Raw genomic sequence first — 21,997 nt, 5'->3', positions numbered from 1 at the left:
GTCGGTTAAGCGTCTGACTTCGGCCCAGGTCATGATCTCACGGTCCAGGAGTTCGAGCCCCGCGTCGGGCTCTGTGCTGACAGCTCAGAGCCTGGAGCCTGTTTCGGATTCTGTGTCTCCCTCTCTCTCTGCTCCTCCCCTGTTCATGCTCTGTCTCTGTCTCAAAAAAATAAACGTAAAAAAAAAAAAAAAAAAAAAGACTTTTGAGCAAGAGAAAGCATGAGCAAGGGAGAGGGGCAGAGAGAGAGGAAGAGAGAATCCCAAGCAGGCTCCACAATGTCAGCACAGAGCCCTACTCGGGGCCTGAACCCACAAACCATGAGATCATGACCTGAGCCAAACTCGAGTTGGATGCTTAACTGACCGAGCCACCCAGGTGCCCCCCAACCTGAACTTTTCTCAAAGTTTTTATTTAAATGTGTTAACATACAGTGTCATATTAATTTCGGATGTACAATATAGTGTTCAACACTTCCATACATCACCCAGTGCTCATCACAACTGCACTCCTTAATCCCCATCACCTACTTCACCCATCTCCCCATCCAACTCCCCTCTGGTAACCTCATTTATTCTCTATAGTATTTCTTGGTTTACCTCTTTTTTTCCCTTTGCCCATTTTTGAACTTTTAATAGAGGAGTGGAGTCCTTTACTAGTTTGACTCTATGCTTGTTATACTACTGTGTGTATATACTATATTCACCGTATGTTTTTCACTATGTGATTTATTGTTTTTACTATTGCTTCTTCGGACATTGAGGGAGATTTCTATTTTTATTCTGGTGATTATCTTCAGAATACACTATTACCTTTATATAATTTTTAGTCTTTTTCTTACTTAAGTCCCAACTATCTGCTTTGTCAACTTTAAATGATACTTTGCCTTGTACGTTGCCTTTGCAACACAGATGTCTTTGTATTGTCCTTTCTCCCTTCTTTTTCATTTATTTCATTGTTTTTTTTTTTTTTTTAACGTGTATTTATTTTTGGGACAGAGAGAGACAGAGCATGAACGGGGGAGGGGCAGAGAGAGAGGGAGACACAGAATCTGAAACAGGCTCCAGGATCTGAGGTGTCAGCACAGAGCCCGACGCGGGGCTCAAACTCACGACCTGAGCCGAAGTCGGACGCTTAACCGACAAAGCCACCCAGGCGCCCCTATTTCATTGTTATTTCTACCTTGTCAAAGCATATACCACTTGATACTATTCTTCTACTCTTATCTCCACTTTTATTTTGGTCTTAGATCTGAAACTAAAGACACTCAAGGCTCACCATCAGTCATTTTGCTGAAGTCCCCCAATCATCTCGTAGTTGGTTGAAGCATGTCTTTTAGTAAGGTCCTTCAGGGTTACAAGTACACTATTTCTTGAGCTCTCACATGATTCTAACTTCGATATATCCTTGATACTTAAAGGACAGCTTAGCTTGATACAAAACACTTATTCTTAGTTCAGTTTTTTTCTTTAAACTTCTTGAAAATGTTGCTCCCCTATACTTTCTTTTTTTGAGAAATCTGATGCCAACCTGACCTTTCCTTTGTAAGAAACTAGCTCTTTTGGACTAGATGGGTTCTTCCCTCACCTTCAAAGTGTAATAGTTTGCTAGGATATGTCTCAGTTGATCATTCTGGGTCAATTTTCCATGTAACAAAAAGGGGCCCTTTCAAGATAAAGATTCACATCTTTTGCTTTTCAGAAACTTCCAGGGGCAGTTTAAGTATTAGCCAATTCCACTATCTTGAGAAACTTAACAGAAGACCATGGGGAAAAAATAGTTACAGAGAGGGAGGGAGGCAAACCATAAGAGACTCCTAAATATAGAGAACAAACTGAGGGTTGATGGGGGGGGGTGGGGGAGAGGGGAAAGTGGGCGATCACATTGAGGAGGGCACTCACTGGGATGAGCACTGGGTGTTGTATGGAAGTGATGAACCATGGGAATCTACCCCAAAACCAAGAGCGCCTTGTACACACTGTATGTTAGCCAATTTGACAATAAATTATACTAAAAAATTATCAAAAAATTAAAAAAAAATAACCAATTCCACTGTCTTCTCTTTTGGTAGCTTCCAGAAGCTCCCATTTTACCTGTTACTTTACTGATCCTTTTCCTTCTGGACTTTTGTCAGCTCTTCCTCTCTATCGTTTGCTGTCTTAGCTTTCATCATTCCCATCTTCTATATGCTCTACTATACTGGAAGACATCTCAATTTTTATTTGAATATGTTGTAATTTAGTCTTCATTCATATGACGCTTTTTTGTTCAAATCCTTTTCCAAGCTTGATCAGTTAGTTCTCTCTTCACACACATGCCTGTTGAACCTTCATTTTTATTCTGAGTTTTAAATGCTCTGACCTGTGATATTCTTTCACATCTGCACTTGCACTGAAACTTATTTTAAAGCTCACACCGGAGGGTTGTTACCATTTACCCTATTTGTCCTTTACTCTCTTTCGTTCTCTTTATTTTGGAGTATTTCATCGGCTTGAAAAATCGATTCTCACTTTGTTTTCTTCCTACATATGTCTATGTGGGAAGTTCCCTTTTCTATTTATGTTGACATGCTTGCAAGGACAGAAAACTGTATGGGGCAGAGGTAAAATGGGAAATGTATTGACCGCCTTTCTCTGTTTCTTGGTCTAAGAGAGCCTTTCTCTCTTGGTCAATGTTGTAAAATTTCTTTAATAAGTCAAGTCTAGGTAGCAGGGGTGGGGAAGTTGCCCGTTTTCCTCTGAATTGACTTGCTGTTGACAGGCTGTCAACCCTCAGCTTTCTGCTTTCTTCTTCCTTCTTCCTCTCATCCACCAAGCCTGCTAAGGACACCACTTCCTTTCGAGATGACTTCAGAGAGAGATGACCTCGCTCAGAAATGCTGCTGGCCCCATTCATTTTGCAAACCTCTTCCTTTTGATTGCCCCCCCCCCCCCCCCCCATCCACTGCTCTAACCCACCGGGTCTCAGACCTGCTCTGCAGCATTTTTCCACTCTGGGTGAGACCATAAGGAGCCTGGTTTCACTGAAGTCCCAATTTAGGTGAGGGCCTGCAGTAGAGGTAATCTCTGGGGGATTCTGTAGAAGCAGATCACAGAGGATTTTCTATGTAGGCTTTTGTCATAATTTGAGCAAGGTATAAAGGGGTCCAAGGTAAAACAGGGGGGATGGAGAGAAAGGAATTGCTTTAGGAGTTACCAGAGGAATAACCAAACTCACCTGGTGACTCATCTGACGTGGGAAAGAGAGAGGATATCTGCATTTGGGGGTTGGGTTCCTGGATTCATGGATGCATGGATGCATGGTGATTCCAGTTCACTGAAACAGCACCATGAGAGGAGGAGGTTGGGGGAAGGGCAAGGGAAGACAAGTGGAGTCTGAAGCACCCCTGTGAGAATGCTGGTAGACTCCAAGGAGAGTTCTGGATGGAAACATAGATCTGGATGTTCCTGGTATGGAAACAGTGGTTGAAACCCAAGAATAGATGAAATCCTCTAACCAGAGGACAGAATGGGTGAGAAAGAAGGATGAGGACAGAGATTTGGGGCCCGGCAGGAATTAAGGGGTAAACAGAGCAGAAGTATCAGTAAGGAAAGAAGGAATGAAACGTCAGGAAAGCAGAAGAGCTGGAGAGAATGGCTAACAACAGAAGGCAAGGACAGAAATAATTACCCCAATGGATTAAGACACATGAAATACGCTAAATGTATCAGATTGACACTGAAAAAAATATCTAGCTGCCGCTGTTAGAGGATGCCTGGGGATTAACCCATTATTTTGAACACTAGTGAACACCGGGAAGAATCTATTTATTTGGCCTCTCCTATATAAACACCACCACTGGGCACCTGGATGGGAAATGTCTCACACAGAAGAATGCCAGGTCATAAATGAAGAGGACTACCAAAACTAGTGAGCTGATCCCTAGTGAGCTGATGGAGCTGGGGATGAACATCACAACAGTGAGAGAAAACCAGACATTACGTGCCTCCTGATGGAAGAACACCGTCTTGGTTGTCTGACACAAAAAAGAAAATTGCATCGTGTCTGATCGAGTCTCTTAAGTCAGTGGTTATGAACGAGGGGCAATTTGGCCTCCCCATCCCCACCGGGAGGTATCTGGCCACGTCTGGAGACATTCTGGATTGTCACGGCTCGGGGAGAGGGTGACACTGGCATCTGGCGGGTAGACGCCAGGGATACTGCTGCCCCCCACACCCAAAACTTATCCAGTCCCAAATGTCAATAGTACTGGGGGTGAGGAACTCTCTATTGGATCCAACCACCAATCTTCAGGAAATATAGAAGACAGAGAACATGTCAAACGACACTACAGAAATAGAATCAAAAAATCCAGAATTTGAGAACTTCTCCCTGAAGGAAGGGATGGAGGGAGGGAGGTGCTACCCTGTACCACCTGGGAGAGGGGCCCTCCAAGTGGTCTGGTGTGCCAGGGAGTCAGGCAACCGGTGGGGAGAGCTGATGGGAGGGGACAGGAAGCACGGTCATCAGGTCTGTCAAACTCTTTGGGTGGGAGGTAGTGAGTTTCAGCAGGTGGGCATGAGGAGGAAGAAGAGATCATGTAGGATGAGGGGCAGATGCTGGAAGGACAGAAGGGAGAAACCTTGAAGGAGGAGTGAGCATGGGGAAGACAAGAAAGCAAGAAACTAGGAGGCCATTCAGACACTGAAAGAAGGGAGTCAGGGCTGGGGGGGTGGTGAAATGGGATAGTGGGGTCACGGTATGGGGCGGGGGTGGCTGTGGGTTGCAGTTTGGGGAGGAGTGGCCAAAGAGTCCGAGTTGGAGAAGGGGGTGCTGGGGTCAAGGGATGAGGGATGGCTTTGTTTCCCCCGTTCTGCTGATTTAAGTCCCTGTACATAAAAGTCCCCTGGGTTTAGGTGGTCCGGGGCAGGACTGGAGCAGTGCAAGGTGGGCAGGCACAGTCACTTAGAACAAGGAGGAGGATCCCTGCTGTCCAGGAGCACGTCTCGAGGCGGGATCAGTGAGTCTGAGCAGGCAGGGTTAACAGGGGTGCCTGGGCCTGAGGAACTCTCTCAGGAGGCCCCTGGGTCTGCGACAGGATTCTCTGCTCAAGCTTGGCGTATCGAGGAAGGAGGGCCTCGTAGACCTGGAGGGGCAGAAAGAGCAGGTTAGACTGGGGAGGGGGAGGTGCCTCTTCTCTCTGCAACTTACAGTTTTAAAACTTAATACCCCATTTACTTGTAATTGAGGCTTTTGTGCAGGGCAAAAGAAAGGAAGCATCAATTCGCAAAAGAGGAAAAAGCTAGTAGTACTCAAACCTACAGCCTAAGGTTTTTTAAAAAGGCAAATTAGGACGAACAAACAATTTCCGTTACCAGGTTTACAACATTTTTTAAAATTCTAGGTCCCTGGTAATGCTGTCTCGCGGTCTCTTCCCAGAGCTGGTGAAGCCGGTCGTGCAGCCCTTCCAGAAACCAACTTGACCGCACGCGGGTATCAAAGGGCATAAAAATGCCCCACAGCCTTTGACCCAGTTACTCTACTTCTGCAAAGTTCTCCTAAGGAAATCCTACGTGTGGGGGGCCAGGCCTACTGAGGGTCTTCTTAGACACCACTAAACAGCCAGTCCCCTAAGAATACCACAGGCCACACCCTGGCCCTCAAAAGGATACACTGGAGAAACGTACCTGTCAGCACAGTGGCTGCAGGTGGATCTCTTCAACCAAAGACCATGCAGCGGTCCTTACAGCAGTCTGCACAAGTGTCCAGGAAAGGGTCTCCCTGCCATCTCTCCTCCCTGACCCCCATGTTACAGCTCAGGCGCAAGGAGATGGAATCCACACCATACAGGTGCACGAACCACCCTGGCTCTGGAACCTCCTACCACAGGAGTCTCTCTTTTAACAACTCCATAGGCAAGAGACATGCCCCTGAGATGTCACTGTACTGAGGGAAGCCCTAGAAACGACTTGCTGTCAGGTGTATATGGTTTTCCCACCCCAGGTGCAGTGCCTTAATTGAAGGTCACTTTAACATAAGCAATGTGTGGCCTAGTAATGCTGTTGACATTCCATTTTTATTGTCTCAAAGGAAACAGAGGTAGAAAGTTAACCGAAGTTCAAACTTTCATGCAGAATAGAAGGTTTTGTTAACCTTTTACTCGCATAATTTCAATTATAATAGTTGAAAACCTAGAAGCAACTGTTCTAAGACATATTAAATGCTCAAGTAGATTACTGGGGGGCACCGGGGTGGCTCAGGAGGTTCAGTGTCCGACTCTTGATTTCAGCTGAGGTCAGGCTCTCACAGTTGGAGCCCCTTGTGGGTTCTGTGCTGATAGCACAGAGCCTACTTGGGATTCCCTATCTCCCTCTCACTCTCTGCCCTTCCCCTCTGTGTGTTTTCTCTCTCAAAATAAATAAACTTAAAAGAAACTATTGGTTCAATCGCCACATAGAATATCATGCAGTCGTTAACAATAATGCGCCTGCTCAGTTTTTTTGTTTTTGTTTTTTTTTTACATTATTTTTGTGAGAGAGAGAGAGACAGAGACAGAGCACAAGCAGGGGAGGGCAGAGAGAGAGGGAGACAGAATCCGAAGCAGGCTCCAGGCTCCAAGTTGTCAGCACAGAGCCTGACGCGGGGCTTGAACCCACAAACAGCGAGATCACGACCTGAGCCGAAGTCGGACACTTAACGGACTGAGCCACCCAGGTGCCCTGTGTATGCTCAGTTTTAAGAATACAAACACTCATGTTGTGCTGTAGTGTTTTTTTTTTTTAAGTGGGCTACAAAATTACACATACAGTATGCTGTGTAATAAACCAAAACCAAAAGCCAACACGGGAAAAAGAACCAGAAACACAAACCCACATTCTTAACCTTCATTCCTTTTTTTTTTAAGGTGTTTTCACCTGTGGCTCTTTAAACCTCGCCTGAGAAGGGCAGGTGCATTTCAGGTGAGCACATGTTGTCTTCCAGACAAGCAACACTTACGATCAAGGGACCCAGAGTTGCTTGAGACTCACAAACACCACCACTAGCTTATGCCAACCACACCTCTTCACTTGGCTTAATCAGCTACAAAGTCCGGTATTTTAGTAATTGATTATGCAACCACGGCCCACTCTCGGTGCATCGGGAGCAGCTCTGTGAAGTTGACAGAGAACTCAAGGGGAGCTTCAATCTCCTCTCGGAAGAGGAAACTGCAATATCCAGCTGAGCTGAGAAAACAGTTACAGTTTTGCGTTTCCACTGGAGAACAACCAAGTAGGTGCCATAGAGCACCTCCTGCTCCCAACGAGTTTACTAACCGGTCCTCAAATAGGTCATGACACCAACAATCACGGACTGTTGCTGCTTGCGACACCTGGTGTTATGAAGGATTCTGAGGTTACACCTGGGTGTAAGAGTAAAGGGTTCCTTGTGCCCCCAGGTAGCTCAGTCAGTTAAGCATCTGACTTCGGCTCAGGTCATGATCTCAAGGTTCATGAGTTCAAGCTCCACGTCGGGCTCTCTGCTGGTAGCTCAGGGCCTGGAGCCTGCCTCGGATTCTGTGTCTCCCTCTCTCTCTGCCCCTCCCCTGCTTGCATACTCTGTCTGACATTGCTGAACCACTAAATCAACCCTGGCAACTACCTTCAGACTTCTTGTTATATAATCAAGCCATTATAGTCAAGGACTCTTTTTAAGCCTCACAATTAGTAGGTTAAAAGTAGGCAACCCAGGGGTGCCTGGGTGGCTCAGTTGGTTGAGCCTCCAGCTGTTGATTTCGGATCAGGTCACGATCCCAGGGTCCTGGGATTGAGCCCCTCATCAGCCTCCACACTCAGCTTAAGATTCCCTCTCTTTCTCTAAAATAATACTAATAAAAAAAAGTAGGGAGGACAGATATTGTCCCCACTCCACAGATGAAGAAACAGGTTCAGAGATGAGAAGTGCTGTTCAAGGTTACATGGTGAGGGGAATTCAGGATAAGAATCAGAACCCAAAGGCCCTTTATATCAGTTTAGGGTCTTTTTATTACACTGAGCTGGCTCTTAAAGGTAAGGGCACACAACGTAAGGACAAAGTAATAGAAGCGTGGGCACATCTATATGTGTGGGTTCTCTGTCACCTGTAAACTGTGAGCTTCTGCTCCCAGATATGCTGAGAGACAATTCTCCATGGTGTTTCTATATGTCTGGAGACAGCTTTTCTTTCTTTCTTTTTAAAAAAATTTTTTAAAATGTTTATTTTTGACAGAGAAAGAGACAGAGCATGAGTGGGGGAGGGGCAGAGAGAGAAGGAGACACAGAATCTGAAGGGGGCTCCAGGCTCCAAGCTGCCAGCACAGAGCCTGACGTGGGGCCCGAGCTCACGGACTGCGAGATCATGACCTGAGCCGAAGTCAGATGCTCAACCGACTGAGCCACCCAGGCGCCCCAAGGAGACAGCTTTTTTTGCAGACTATCTTTTTGGTATTTACACAGCAAACAGCCTTGGAAGACAGAGACAGAGTCACCCTCTAGAGAAGAGGAAAAACTTACTTGCTGACCAGGATAGTACAGATAATGTCTCCCTTGGGGTCAAAGGTTGGGCAGATATGCTTTCAGCTCCTTTGTAACTTGCGAGTTTCCTAACCTTGGGGTCACTCAGTTGTGACACAGACACAGCATGTGCTTTGGATGCTCCTGGGCCCACCCCACATCATCCCGTGGCACTTCAGGGCCAAGGAAATCTGATGCAAGCAAGAAGCTCACGCTGCCTGCTAGATGAGAAATAACGTCCCGTCTGCGCGGCCCTGCTCCTAGGCTGCAGGAACCTTCTGCAAGCAGGAACACAGGTGTCACGGATGGCCTGGCATACCACACAGACTGCCCTTCAGGAATGAAGAACTTACTCTCCCAGTCCTCAGCTGACAGTCCCCACTGGGGTTTGCTTTGGCTACAGAGAGCTGCCTTACCCCATCCTGGGGTGGCCTGCATGCAGAGATCGATCAACATGAGGTATAAAGGCCCGGCCCCCTCACCCCAACTGGGTTAAACTCCAAAGAGTAATCTCAGCTTCAGAGATTAGTGGTCAAAAGTTATATGTGCATTTTCATCTCCGCCAGAGGACTGGTGCCCCTCTCAACCTGTGTTGTTCAGGACTAACTGGATTAACTAGAGTCGGTTTTCACGATGCAAAGGCTCTGACCAAATTCTGAAGGTGTCTCACCTGAGAAGCTCCTGGGGTTGGGGTAGCAGCTAATCTGGGAGGTGGGGCTAACTTCACAACCTCTGAAAAGGGCACGTCTGTTCCAGCTGCAAGGCCTAGAAGAAAAGCTCATTTCACATCAGTGCATGTTGCAAATGAAGACATTAACTGAAAATAACATTTTATCTCTGGGGTGATACAATATTTTAAAACTGAATTATGGTGATGGTAGCACAACTCAATCAACTGACTAAAAAATCACTGAGCTGTGCACTTAAAGTTGGGTGACTTTCATGTCATATAAATTGTGCTTCAACAAAACTGTTTTTAAAAAAGGGAGAAGAGGGGCGCCTGGGTGGCTCAGTCGGTTAAGCGTCCGACTTCAGCTCAGGTCACGATCTCGCGGTCCGTGAGTTCGAGCCCCGCGTCGGGCTCTGGGCTGATGGCTCAGAGCCTGGAGCCTGTTTCAGATTCTGTGTCTCCCTCTCTCTCTGCCTCTCCCCCGTTCATGTCTCTCTCTGTCTCAAAAATAAATAAACGTTAAAAAAAGTTAAAAAAAAAAAAAAAGGGAGAAGAGATGTGCTTAGGTGGCTCAGTTGGTTAAGCGTCCAACTTCGGGCTCAGGTCAGGATCTCACGGTTTGTGAGTTCAAGCCCTGTGTCAGACTCTGTGCTGACAGCTTGGAGCCTGGAGCCTGCTTCAGATTCTGTGTCTCCGTCTCTCTCTGCCCCTCCCCTGCTCATGCTCTGTCTCTGTCTCTCTCAAAAATAATTAAACATTAAAAAAAATAAAAATACAAAAAAAAAAAAAAAAAAAAAAAAAAGAGATAAGGGAAGGGGTGCCTGGGTGGCTCAGTCGGTTAAGCCTCCAAATTCAGCTCGGGTCATGATTGCGTGCTTTGTGAGTTTGAGCCCTGTGTCAGGCTCTGTGCTGACAACTCAGAGCTTGGAGCCTGCTTTGGATTCTGTGTCTCCCTCTCTCTGTGTCCCTCCCCTGCTTGACTCTGTCTCTCTCTCTCTCAAAAATAAATAAACATTTAAAAAAGAGAGAAAGGAGAAATTTCACATGCAGACCTCTCCCCAACAGGGCCTAGTTTGTCTTGCTCACTGTGACAGCACGTGTCACAGCAGGGCAGCTAACACCTGGCACCTGACAGAAGAGGAGGGCTTGCCTGCCCCTCCTCTCTCACAAGCCTCCACTCTCATGACTGCCATGACTGACCGCATTGAAGCCATCCCAGGCTTAAGCTGCAGCTAAAAATGTCACCTGTTTGGAGGCTCCCTAACCCTTCACCCCTAAGTACCATCTGCTGTCCACGGAGCACTTCTTACCATTTCTGGCTACAGATTCAAGGACCCTCCTTTGCTGAGCCTGAGCTCTGCGAGGCCAGGGACTGGGTCTCCACAAGAGCCCTGGTGCCTAGCACACACCTGCATACCCGAAGCACTCAATAAATGCTCACCAAGTAAATGAGTGCAGGCCTGGAGAAGAGGAAAGGCTGCCATAGGCGGACAAGAAAAGTGAGGACTTTCTAGGCAATTTAAGAAGCAGAATCAGATTGACAGGGAAACTCAGGACCACCATGAGTGAGGGAGGGTCCAGTGAAGACATGTGGCCCAGTTTCCAACCAGATGCTGGGATATCCCAGCTCAGAGCTGCAGGGGAACGGGGAATGGGATAAGTGGTGGGGAGGCCAGCACGGAGACCAATCAAAAGACACTGGTCCCCTCTCCACTCATCCAGAGACTGGCTATGTGTGAGGTTCATCCCGGATGCAGCTGGGGAAAATAGACATGAAGTGGCTGATACACCTCAGGGTGAGGGCTGGTATGCTAGGACTTAGCTCAGGCTCTGGTTTTGGAGGGTAGAGTGGGGCAGTACCCCAGGTGACCTCTGGCAACAAAATAGGCAAAGAAAAGGAAAAATAAGAAAGAAATGAAGTAGGCAGCTCCTTTCCTGCTTCAGCAGCAGAAGGAGCAGGAAGTAGGCCCCAGGCTTCTCATGGGCAACGCTAAATGCTGAAAGATTATGGAACAGTATTTTCAAGATGCTAAGGAGAAGTATTTTGAAGCTGGGGTCCTTTGCCTAGCCAAGGTAGCATTCTTTTGGAGAGGGAAAAAAAGTCCATGCTGGGCATGTAAGGCTTCCAAAATGACCACCTACTGAATTTCTTCTTAAACTTATCTAGGTTGTATATTCCAACAAAACTATCAAAGAAGAGAAAAAGAAGAAAGAAATTACAGGGAATTAAAAGAGAGAGAAAGAGAAGTTCATAGGGAGGTGCAAATAAAAGCCAACATGAAAAGAAGTTTAATTAATAAAATAACCTGGAAATAAACTGCCCAGTGATTTTGACACAGGAGGTGGTATGATGTGGGCTAAGGTGGGCAGGGTGGAGAGGAAAGGGAGAAAGGAGAAAGCAGTTAATTATTAAGAGAAGGATCTAGTTAATTCTCGATTAATTTCTCGACAGAAAAACCTAAGTTTAAATAGGTGTGTTAAAAAGTTCAGAGTAAATGCCCGAAGAATGGAACCGCTAGAGGGAAGAGAGCCCTTGAGGTAAACGGGCAGCTGGAAGAGCAGTCCGAGCAGGCAGAGGACAGGACAAACTGACTAAATGGGGCCACTGTGGGCATGGGCTGCTCCCACAAGAACCCGCCTAGATGAGGGAGATTCTTTCATTATCCCGAGTTTCAGAGAGGCCGCCATCGCATAGATGGGCCCCTGTGGAGCTGTCCAGGGTACTGGACTGCTTGGCTCTAAAACTTCATCTTTGTCTCCACTTCCTGCATTTGCTGAAAATAATGGCTCTGGACTTCATCCACCTCTCCTGCCCACCATCCATCTAGGCCCCTGCCCATGCGCCCTCAAGCACGTCCTGTGTCCCTTCCCAATGTCCCTGTGCTGAACCTGACTGTGACCAAGCCTCGTTCAGTTAGGAACCTACTTTTCTTTCCCTACTTTTTAAGAACGGAATAAAGGAACAAAAGGTTTGGGTTGGTTCTCACCTGCTAGGAGGGAGAAAAATGAAACTAAAGCCCAAGACTCTAATGTCCTTAAGACTGGGATTGCCCATCACCCCTTTCTATCCTCCTCAGCCCAGCCAGTGCCCCAATTCTTCCAGAAGCCTCTGTTCCCCATCCATCGACTTACCATGGAAAGCTCGGTACGCAGAGCCCACACAGGCAGAGTTGGCAGTGTCTATGACATACACTGGGGCGCCAAACACATCCGCAAGTACCTGGAAATGACAGAGGTTCTTACTGTCATAAGTTGTTCCTCAGAGGGAATACGAACACTTTGGTATGCATTTTTCCTTTTTTCCTCCCTTCCTTCCTCCCTCCCTCCCTCCCTCCCTCCCTCCCTTCCTTTTTAATTTTTGACAGAGAAAAAGAGAGAAAGAGAGAGAGAGAGAGAGGGATGGAACATGAACAGGAGAGGGGCAGAAGACACAGAATCACAAGTAGGCTCCAGGTTCTGAGCTGTCAGCACAGGGCCCAAGGCAGGGCTCAAACTCACAAACCACAAGATCATGACCTTGGCCAAACTCAGATGCTTAACCAAAGGAATCACGCAGGCGCCACCCCCCTTTTAAAGTTTATTTACTTGAGAGCGAGCACAAGCGAGGGAGGGGCAGAGAGAGGGAGATCCAAAATCCAAAGCCACCCAGGCACCCCACTGACATGCATTTTCTAGGCTCTCTTTCCTCATGTGTCTTCTGATGCCTTCCAGTCCACCTCTACTGCCTTAAAGAAGTATAGTTGGCCATACCACCCTGGTAATAATAGAGTCAGGATGACCTGGGGGGACATCTCTAGTGGAGGGCCACAGCTCTCCAGGTTGTCCCTGCACTATTTAACCATTTTATCAAAGACAAGAAGGAAGATTTAGGAAGTATGCTTAGCCAATGGCCAAGGTGGAGATGGCTGGGTATCAGACTAATATCAACAAGACCAAACAAACCCAAACTAACAAAGGCATGTTTTATAGGGAAAAGGGTAAAATTTCCCATTTAGGTCCCCAAAATAAATTTTATAAATTTAAAATGGAGGACCTATACTAAGAGAAGTTCACATGGAAAAGACTTGGGAGTCTTAGATGACCAAAGATGATATAGTGAATGCCACTGATGCCCCATCTGAATCCTGTTACTGGACTGGTGTGCATCCTTCCCCCAGATGCTGTGAGTATCAGCTGCTAATGACTCACAGCTGCCCCTCCTCAAAGGAATTGTTCTCAGCTGAACAGAGGCTGCCCCTCATAGGAGGGTTGTTCTCACCTCTCTCCAGGGTAGCCACTTGGCCCCTTACCCAAGGTGGAACCATGTCTGCCATACAGATCATGTTTCAGATCTTTCCTATGGGATAGAGCTAAAGCCAAAACCAGATTCTTGCTTATCTTTTCCACCTGCCCTACCTGCACCCCTCACTCTCTTTCTTCTGGGAGCACCTTCTCAACAACCCACTTAGAGAGAATTCCCATTTCAGGCTCTTCTTCAAGAGAACCTTACCTAAGACAGGTATATTACAATAGTTGATACAGCCTCAGGCTATATCAAAAAATGCTCAATGTCCCAGTAAGATACTGGCAGCCTTATGATGTGATAGCCTGATGGCCAGACATCTGCAAGAGTGGGAAGAGGAAGTCCTTACTAGACAGTGTCTGGGTCTTAGAAATAACTGACATGGAAGAGGCCCTTCTGGTTAGCCTGCTACCAGCACATACCTGTAAGATGTCTCTGTTGTGAGATGCCCCTCCAGTGGCCAAAATCTTTGTCTTGGGCACTGCAAGGAAAAAGAAAAACCTGAATGGATGCAACAATCTCCCCAAGGCAAAAAATACTGTTTTCCAGAGTTCTTTAGCCAAGAAGGGCTTGTGTTCGGCCAATGCCTCTTGTTCATCACACAGGACTCAAGGAGAGATCCAAAGCTGGCTCTGTCCATGCAGGCTTGTCACAACTAAACTTTTTTTCCCTTAATTTTTAGAGAGAGAGAGAGAGATAGCGGGGGAGAGAGAGAGAGAGAGAGAGAGAGAGAGAGAGAGAATCCTAAGTAGGCTCCATGCTCAGCATGGAGCCCAACTTGGGGCTCAATCCCATGACCCAGGGATCATGACAGGAGCCAAAATCAAGAGTCAGACGCTCAACTGACTGAGCCACCCAGGTGCCCCACAGGTTTGTCAGAACTAATTTGCTTGTCAGGCTGCTGTCCCACTGACCTCTGTCTTCATTTTTTTATCATTAAAGAACAGAATCTCTCAACAAACCAGGAAGAGAAGGGAACATACTTAAATTAATAAAAGCCATATATCCAACATTTACAACATCACTCTTAAGAAACCAGAAGTATTTTCTTTAAGACTGCTGTGCCTCTCGGACCCCCAAAAATGGATTCCAAATGACCCCTGCCTCCAGATATTTTTACTGTCATGTCATTCCCTCTCACATTCAATAAGACTGACTCATGTGGCCAGTGGGATATTGTGTAAAATGTGGAGTATGAGTTCCAAGTCTAGGTCATAAAGGACACTGAAGCTTCTATCATAGATTACTCTCTTGGATCCCTCACTTTGGGTGCTACCAATTGCCACGTCATGAAGACACTCAAGAAGTCCCCTGGAGATGTCCACAGGGTGAGGAACTGCAGCTTCCTGTCAATAACAATGTGAGCTGGTCACCTGGGAAGGAGATCCTACCCAGTCAAGCCTTCAGATGACTACTTCAGATGACTACTGCAGTCGAGCCTTCAGATGACTGCAGCCCCAGATGACATACTGACTTCAACCTTATAAGAGACCTCAGCCAGAACTACTAAGTTATGCTAATCCCAAATTCTTGATCCACAGAAACCATGCAAGATAATAAATGCTCATTGTTTTTTGGAGCTGCTAAGTCTTTTAAAAAATATTTTCTTTAATGTTTATTTATTTTTGACAGAGAGAGAGCGAGTGAGCAGGGGAGGGGTAGAGAGGGAAACAGAGGATCCGAAGCAGGCTCTGAGCTGACAGCAGAGAGCCTGATGTGGGGCTTGAACTCACAAACTATGAGATCATGACCTGAGCCAAAGTCAGACGCTCAACTGACTGAGCCACCCAAGCGCCCCTAAGTTTCTAAGTCTTGAGGTAATTTGTTACACAGCAATAGATAACTAATAGTAGGAACAAAACAAAGACTCATACTATCCAGTACACTGTTACATAGTACTAGTGATGTTAGCCATACCTATAAAACAAATAAATACATCAATAAATATTTAAGGATTGAAAAAACAGAAGAAAACTACCATTATTTACAGACAATATACTATATAATTGGAAGAATTTTAAATAAGCAAACTAATTAAAGTTTAATAAGGCTCCCATATACAATAATCAACTTACAATAATCAATGGAATTTTTAGCAATAATCAATTAGTAAATGTGATAGAAAATAAATTACCATTCACATTGGCAACCAGAAATGTAATCTAGTGAGGATATACTTTAGCAAAAAATTCAAAAGTCTCTATGAGGAAAGAAATTGAAACTGTTATTAAAGTACAAAAAGGAGGGGTGCCTGGGGGGCTCAATGGGTTAAGCCTCCAACTTCAGCTCAGGTCATGATCCCACAGTTTGTGAGTTCGAGCCTGATGTCGGGCTGTGCTGACACCTGGGAGCCTGGAGCATGCTTCAGATTCTGCGTCTCCCTCTCTCTGCCCCACCCCTGCTCATGCTCTTTCTCTCCCTCTCAAAAATTAATAAACATTAAAAAAATAATAAAGTACAAAAGGGAATATCTAAGTAAATTAAAAGATATTCCATGGTCTTGGATGGGTTTGAATTAATATAAGTGTTATTTTTTTTTGCAAATTAATCTATAAATTCATTGCAACCTAAATAAAAATTCCAATTGGACTTTTCTTAATTTTTGTTATTTATTTTTGAGAGACAGACAAAATACGAGCAGGGGAAGGGCAGAGAGAAAGGGAGACACAGAACCTGAAGCAGGCTCTAGGCTCTGAGCTGTCAGCACAGACATCAGTACCTACGAACTGTGAGATCATGACCTGAGCTGAAGTTGGTTGCTTAACCAACTGAGCCACCCAGGCACCCCTTATTTTCTGTTTTTATAAAAAAGATTTTTCTCTACTATATTTTTTACTTCTTTGTAAATTTTTAAATTCTATTTTTACCTTCATCATTTCATTTTGTTCTATTTTATTGTATTTTTTTTAAATTTTCAAAAGCTTTCTCCCCCCCCCTTTTTTTCCTTTTCTTATCTTTCCCTTTTTTCTCTAATCTATCAAGCTTTTGACAACCAGACCAAAACACACCTAGGATCTAGCATCCTTTATTAGTTTTTTAATATGTTTTTTTAATTTTTATTTTTTTTCTTTATTAATTCCTTTTTTTCCTTCAAAATGATGAAACAGAGGAATTAACCCCAAAAGAAAAAACAGGACAAAATGACAGCCAGGGACTTAACACAGATACAAGCAAGAGGCCTGAACCAGAATTTAGAATCACAATAATAAGAATAGTAGCTGGGGTTGAAAAAAGCATAGAGTCCCTTTCTGGGGAGATAAAAGGAGTAAAGTCTAGTCAGGATGAAATTAAAAATGCTATAACTAAGATGAAATCTCAAATCGATGCCATGGCGGCAAGGATGGATGAAGCAGAGCAATAAATCAGCAATACAGAAGACAAACTTATGAAGAATGATGAAGCAGAAAAAAAGAGGGAAAGTGAGGCAAAAGAGCACGATATAAGAATTAGTGAACTCAGTGACTCACTAAAAAGGAATAACATCTGACTCATAGGGGTTCCAGAAGATGAAGAAAGAGAAAAAGGGGTAGAAGGTTTATGTGAGCAAACCATAGTAGAAAACTTTCCAATCTGGGGAAACACAGACATCAAAATCCAGGAAGCACAGAGAATTCCCATTAGATTCAACAAAATTCAACCATCAACAAGGCATATCATAGTCTAACTCACAAAATACTTAGGCAAGGAAAGAATCATGAAAGCAGAAAGAGAAAAAAGTCCTTAATCTACAAGGGAAGACAGATCAGGTTTGCAGCAGACCTATCCACAGCAACTTGGCAGACCAGAAAGGAGTGGCAGGATATATTCAATGTGCTGAATCAGAAAAATATGGAACCAAGAATTCTTTTTAAAATGATTTTTTTAACGTTTATTCATTTTTGAGAGATGGAGAGAGACAGAGCATGAGGAGGGATGGGAGGGATGGAACCCAGAGATGGGAGGTCAGAGAGACAGGGAGACACAGAATCCAAATCAGGCTCCAGGCTCTGCACTGTCAGCACAGAGCCCAATGCAAGGCTCGAACCCACAGACAATGAGATCACGACCTGAGCTGAAGTTGGACACTCAACCAACTGAGCCACCCAGGTGCCCCTGCAACCAAGAATTCTTTATACAGCAAGGCTGTCATTCAAAATAGAAGGAGAGATAAAAAGTCTCCCAGACAAACAAGAGTTTGTGACCATTAAAACAGCCCTGCAAGAAATTTTAAGGGGGACTCTCTTGAGGGGAGAAAAGATGAAAAAAAGAAAAAAAAAAAAAAAGACCAAAAGCAACAAAGGCTAGAAAGGACCAGAGAACACCACCAGAAACTCCAGCTCTACAGGCAACATAATGGTAATAAATTCATATCTTTCAGTACTCACTCTAAATTTCAGTGGACTAAGCACTCCAATCAGAAGACATAGGGTAACGGAATGGGTAAGAAAACAAGATCCATCTATATGTTATTTACAAGAGACCCATTTTAGACCTAAAGACACCTTCAGATTGAAAGTAAGGGAATGGAGAACCATATATCATGCTAATGGTCACCAAAAGAAAGCCAGAGTAGCCATACTTACATCAGACAACCTAGATTTTAAAGTAAAGCCTGTAACAAAAGATGAAGAAGGGCATTATATCATAATTAAGGGGTCTATCCACCAAGAAGATCTAACAATTGTAAACAAAGATGTTCCAAATATATAAATCAATTAATCACAAACCTACAGAAACTCATTGATAATAATACCATAATAGTAGGGGACTTTAACACTCCACTTACAACAATGGACAGATCACCTAAACAGAAAATCAACAAGGAAACGATGGCTTTGAATGACACACTGGACCAGATGGACTTAACAGATATATTCAGAACATTTCATCCTATAGCAGCAGAATACACATTCTTCTTGAGTGCACAAGGAACATTCTCCAGAACAGATCACATACTGGCACACAAATCAACCCTCAAAAAGATCAAGATCATATCGTGCATATTTTCAGACCACAATACTACGAAACTCAAAATCAACCACAAGAAAAAACTTGTTAAGACAACAAATACTTGGAGACTAAAGAACATCCTACTAAAGAATGAATGGGTTAACCAGGAAGTTAAAGAAGAAATTAAAAAGTAATGGAAGCCAATGAAAATGATAACACCACAACCCAAAACCTCTGGGATGCAGCAAAGGCGGTCATAAGAGGAAAGTATATAGCAATCCAGACCTTCCTAAAGAAGGAAGAAAGGTCTCAGATGCACAACCTAACCATACACCTGAAAGAGCTGGAAAAAGAACAGCAAATAAAACCCCAAACTAGCAGAAGACAGTAAATAATAAGGATTGGAGCAGAAATCAATGCTATCGAAACCCAAAAAAACAGTAGAACAGAACAATGAAACCAGTTTCAAAGAACCATGTTTAAAAGAATTAACAAGATTGATAAACCCCTAGCCAGTTTGATCAAAAAGAAAAGAAAAAAAAAAAAGGACCCAAATAAATAAAATCATGAATGAAAGAGGAGAGATCACAACCAACACTGCAGAGATACAAACAATAATAACAGAATATTATGAGCATTATACGCCAATAAAATGGGCAATCTGGAAGAAATGGACAAATTCCTGGAAACATATAAACTACCAAAACTGAAACAAGAAGAAATAGAAAATTTGAAGACCCATAACCAGGAAAGGAATTGAATTAGTAATCAAAAACCTCCCAAAAAAACAAGAGTCCAGGGACAGATGGCTTTCCAGGGGAATTCTACCAAACATTAAAGAAGAGTTAACACCTATTCTTTTGAAGCTGTTCCAAAAAATAGAAATGGAAGGAAAACTCCCAAACTCATTCTATGAAGCCAGCATTACCTTTTTTCCAAAACCAAAAACCCCACTAAAAAGGAGAACTACAGACCAACTTCCCTGATGAACATGGATGCAAAAATCCTCAACAAGATACTAGCCAACCAGATCTAAAAATACATTAAAAGAATTATTCACCACGATCAAGTGGGATTTATTCCTGGGCTGCAGGGGTGGTTCAATACCTGCAAATCAATCATCGTGATACATCACACTAATAAAAGAAAGCATAAGAACCACATGATCCTCTCAATAGATGCAGAAAAAGCATTTGACAAAATACAGCATCCTTTCTTGATAAAAACCCTCAAGACAGTAAGGATAGAAGGATCATACTTCAAGATCTTAAAAGCCATATGAAAGACCTACCACGAATATCATCCTCAATGGGGACAAACTGAGAGCTTTCCATCTAAGGTCAGGAAAATGACACGGATGTCCACTCTCGCCACTGTTATTCAACATAGTACTTAAGTCCTAGCCTCAGCGATCAGACAACACAAAGTAATAAAAGGCATCCAAATCGGCAAGAAGGAAGTCAAACTTTCACTCTTTGCAGATGACATGATACTCTATATGGAAAACCCAAAAGATTCCACCTTTTGTAGCACCCAAAGCAATCTACATATTCAATGCAATCCCTATCAAAATAACACCAGCATTCTTCACAGGGCTAGAACAAACAATCCTAAAATTTGTATGGAACCATTAAAGACCCTGAATAGCCAAAGCAATCCTGAAAAAGAAAATTAAAGCTGGAGGCATCACAATCCCAGACTTCAAGCTGTATTACAAAGCTGTACTCATCAAGACAGTATGGTACTGGCACCAAAACAGACACTCAGATCAACAGAACAGAGAACCTAAAAATGGACCCACAAACATATGGCCAACTAATCTTTGACAAAGCAGGAAAGAACATCCAATGGAATAAAGACAGTCTCTTCAGCAAATGGTGCTGGGAAAACTGGGCAGAGGCGTGCAGAAGAATGAACCTGGGCCACTTTCTTACACCATATCCAAAAATAAATTCAAAATGGATGAAAGACCTAAATGTAAGACAGGAAGCCATCAAAATCCTCAAGGAGAAAGAAGGAAAAACCTCTTTGACCTTGGCCGCAGCAACTTCTTACTCAACACATCTCCGGAGGCAAGGGAAACAAAAGCAAAAATGAACTATTGGAACCTCATCAAAATAAAAAGCTTCTGCACAACAAAGGAAACAATCAGCAAAACTGAAAGGCAACCGATGGTATGGGAGAAAATATTTGCAAACAACATAGCAGATAAAGGGTTAGTATCCAAAATCTATAAAGAACTTATCAAACTCAACACCCAAAAAACAAATAATCCAGGGAAGAAATGGGCAAAAGACATGAATAGACACTTCTCCAAGGAAGACATCCAGATGGCCAACCGACACATGAAAAAATGCTCAACCTCACTCATCATCAGGGAAATACAAATCAAAACCACAATGAGATACCAACTCATACCTGTCAGAATGGCTAACATGAACAACTCAGGCAACAAGAGACATTGGCAAGAATGCAGAAAAAGAAGATCTCTTTTGCATGGCTGGTAGTAATGCAAACTGGTGCAGCCACTCTGGAAAATAGTGTGGAAAATAGAGGAAAAAACTTAAAAATAGAACTACCTTATGACCCAGCAACTGCACAACTAGGTATTTCTGCAAGGGATACAGGTATGCTGTTTCAAAGGGTTACATGCACCTTAGTGTTTATAGCAGCGCTACTGACAATAGTCAAAATATGGAAAGAGCCCAAACATCCATAGATGGATGAATGGATAGAGAAGATGTGGTATATATACAATGGAGTATTACTTAGCAATCTAAAAGAATGAAATCTTATCATTTACAACTATGTGGATGGAACTAGAGAGTATTATGCTAAGAGAAATTCGTCAAAGACAGATATTACATGATTTCACTGATATGAGGAATTTAAGATACAGATGAACATAAGGGAAGGGAGCAAAAATAATATAAAAACAAGGAGGGGGACAAAACATAAGAGACTCTTAAATATAGAGAACAAACAGGGTTGCTGGAAGGGTTGTGGGAGGGGGATGGGCTAAATGGGTGATGGGCATTAAGGAGGTCAGTTATTAAGGGATGAGCACTGGGTGTTATACATAGGGTATGAATCACTGGAATCTACTCCTGAAATCATTATTGCACTATACGCTAACTTGGATGTAAATTTAAAAAAACAAATAAATAAAATGAGGCCACTAGGTTGGGCTCTAATCCAACATGGCTACTGTCCTTATGAGAAGGACACACAGAGGGAAAACCATGTGAAGTCACAGGCATCTTGTAAGCCGAGGAGAGAGACCTCAGGAAAACCAACCCCGCTGACACCTTGACCTCAGATTTTTAGCCTCCAGGATTCTGAGAAAATAAATATTTTGTCCAGTCTGTGTTATGCAGCTCTGGACAACTAATACAACTACAAAACCGCAATACATAATAGTTTGTCCCAAGAACAGACCAATAAGCCAATGGAGTGGAAAAGGGGGTGTGGAGAGAGACCCGTGTAGAAAGGTTTCTTTCTTTTCTTTTCTTTTTTTTTTTTTTTGCTGTTTATTTATTTTGAGCGAGTTAGAGAGTACTAGCGGAGAGAGGGGCAGAGAAAGAGGGAGAGAATCTTAAGAAGGCTCCATG

At 43.8% G+C, this 21,997-nt stretch overlaps 1 protein-coding gene across 3 annotated transcripts in view; it reads right to left on the bottom strand.

Moving 5' to 3' along the window:
• Nucleotides 1-2,315: 2,315 nt before the first annotated feature.
• Nucleotides 2,316-21,997, bottom strand: part of XYLB (xylulokinase) — a 57,063-nt gene continuing 37,381 nt past the window's right edge. For 2 of the 3 annotated variants that reach the window (XM_040479810.1, XM_040479809.1), the window contains 4 exons: nt 13,880-13,938; nt 12,308-12,395; nt 9,176-9,270; nt 2,316-5,123 (listed from right to left, as the gene is read on the bottom strand). In XM_040479810.1, coding sequence (XP_040335744.1) covers nt 4,995-5,123; nt 9,176-9,270; nt 12,308-12,395; nt 13,880-13,938 — 371 coding nt within the window. In that variant the 3' untranslated portion in view covers nt 2,316-4,994. The remainder of the gene's footprint in view (nt 5,124-9,175; nt 9,271-12,307; nt 12,396-13,879; nt 13,939-21,997) is intronic. The other variant, XM_040479808.1, reaches the window with a different exon arrangement.

This window comes from Herpailurus yagouaroundi, unplaced genomic scaffold (assembly GCF_014898765.1).
Source record: "Herpailurus yagouaroundi ecotype Mexico unplaced genomic scaffold, PumYag 159, whole genome shotgun sequence".
Classification (NCBI taxonomy): domain Eukaryota; kingdom Metazoa; phylum Chordata; class Mammalia; order Carnivora; family Felidae; genus Herpailurus; species Herpailurus yagouaroundi.
The sequence above is the reverse complement of the archived record's forward strand: the minus strand, read 5'-3'. Positions and strand labels throughout refer to the sequence as shown.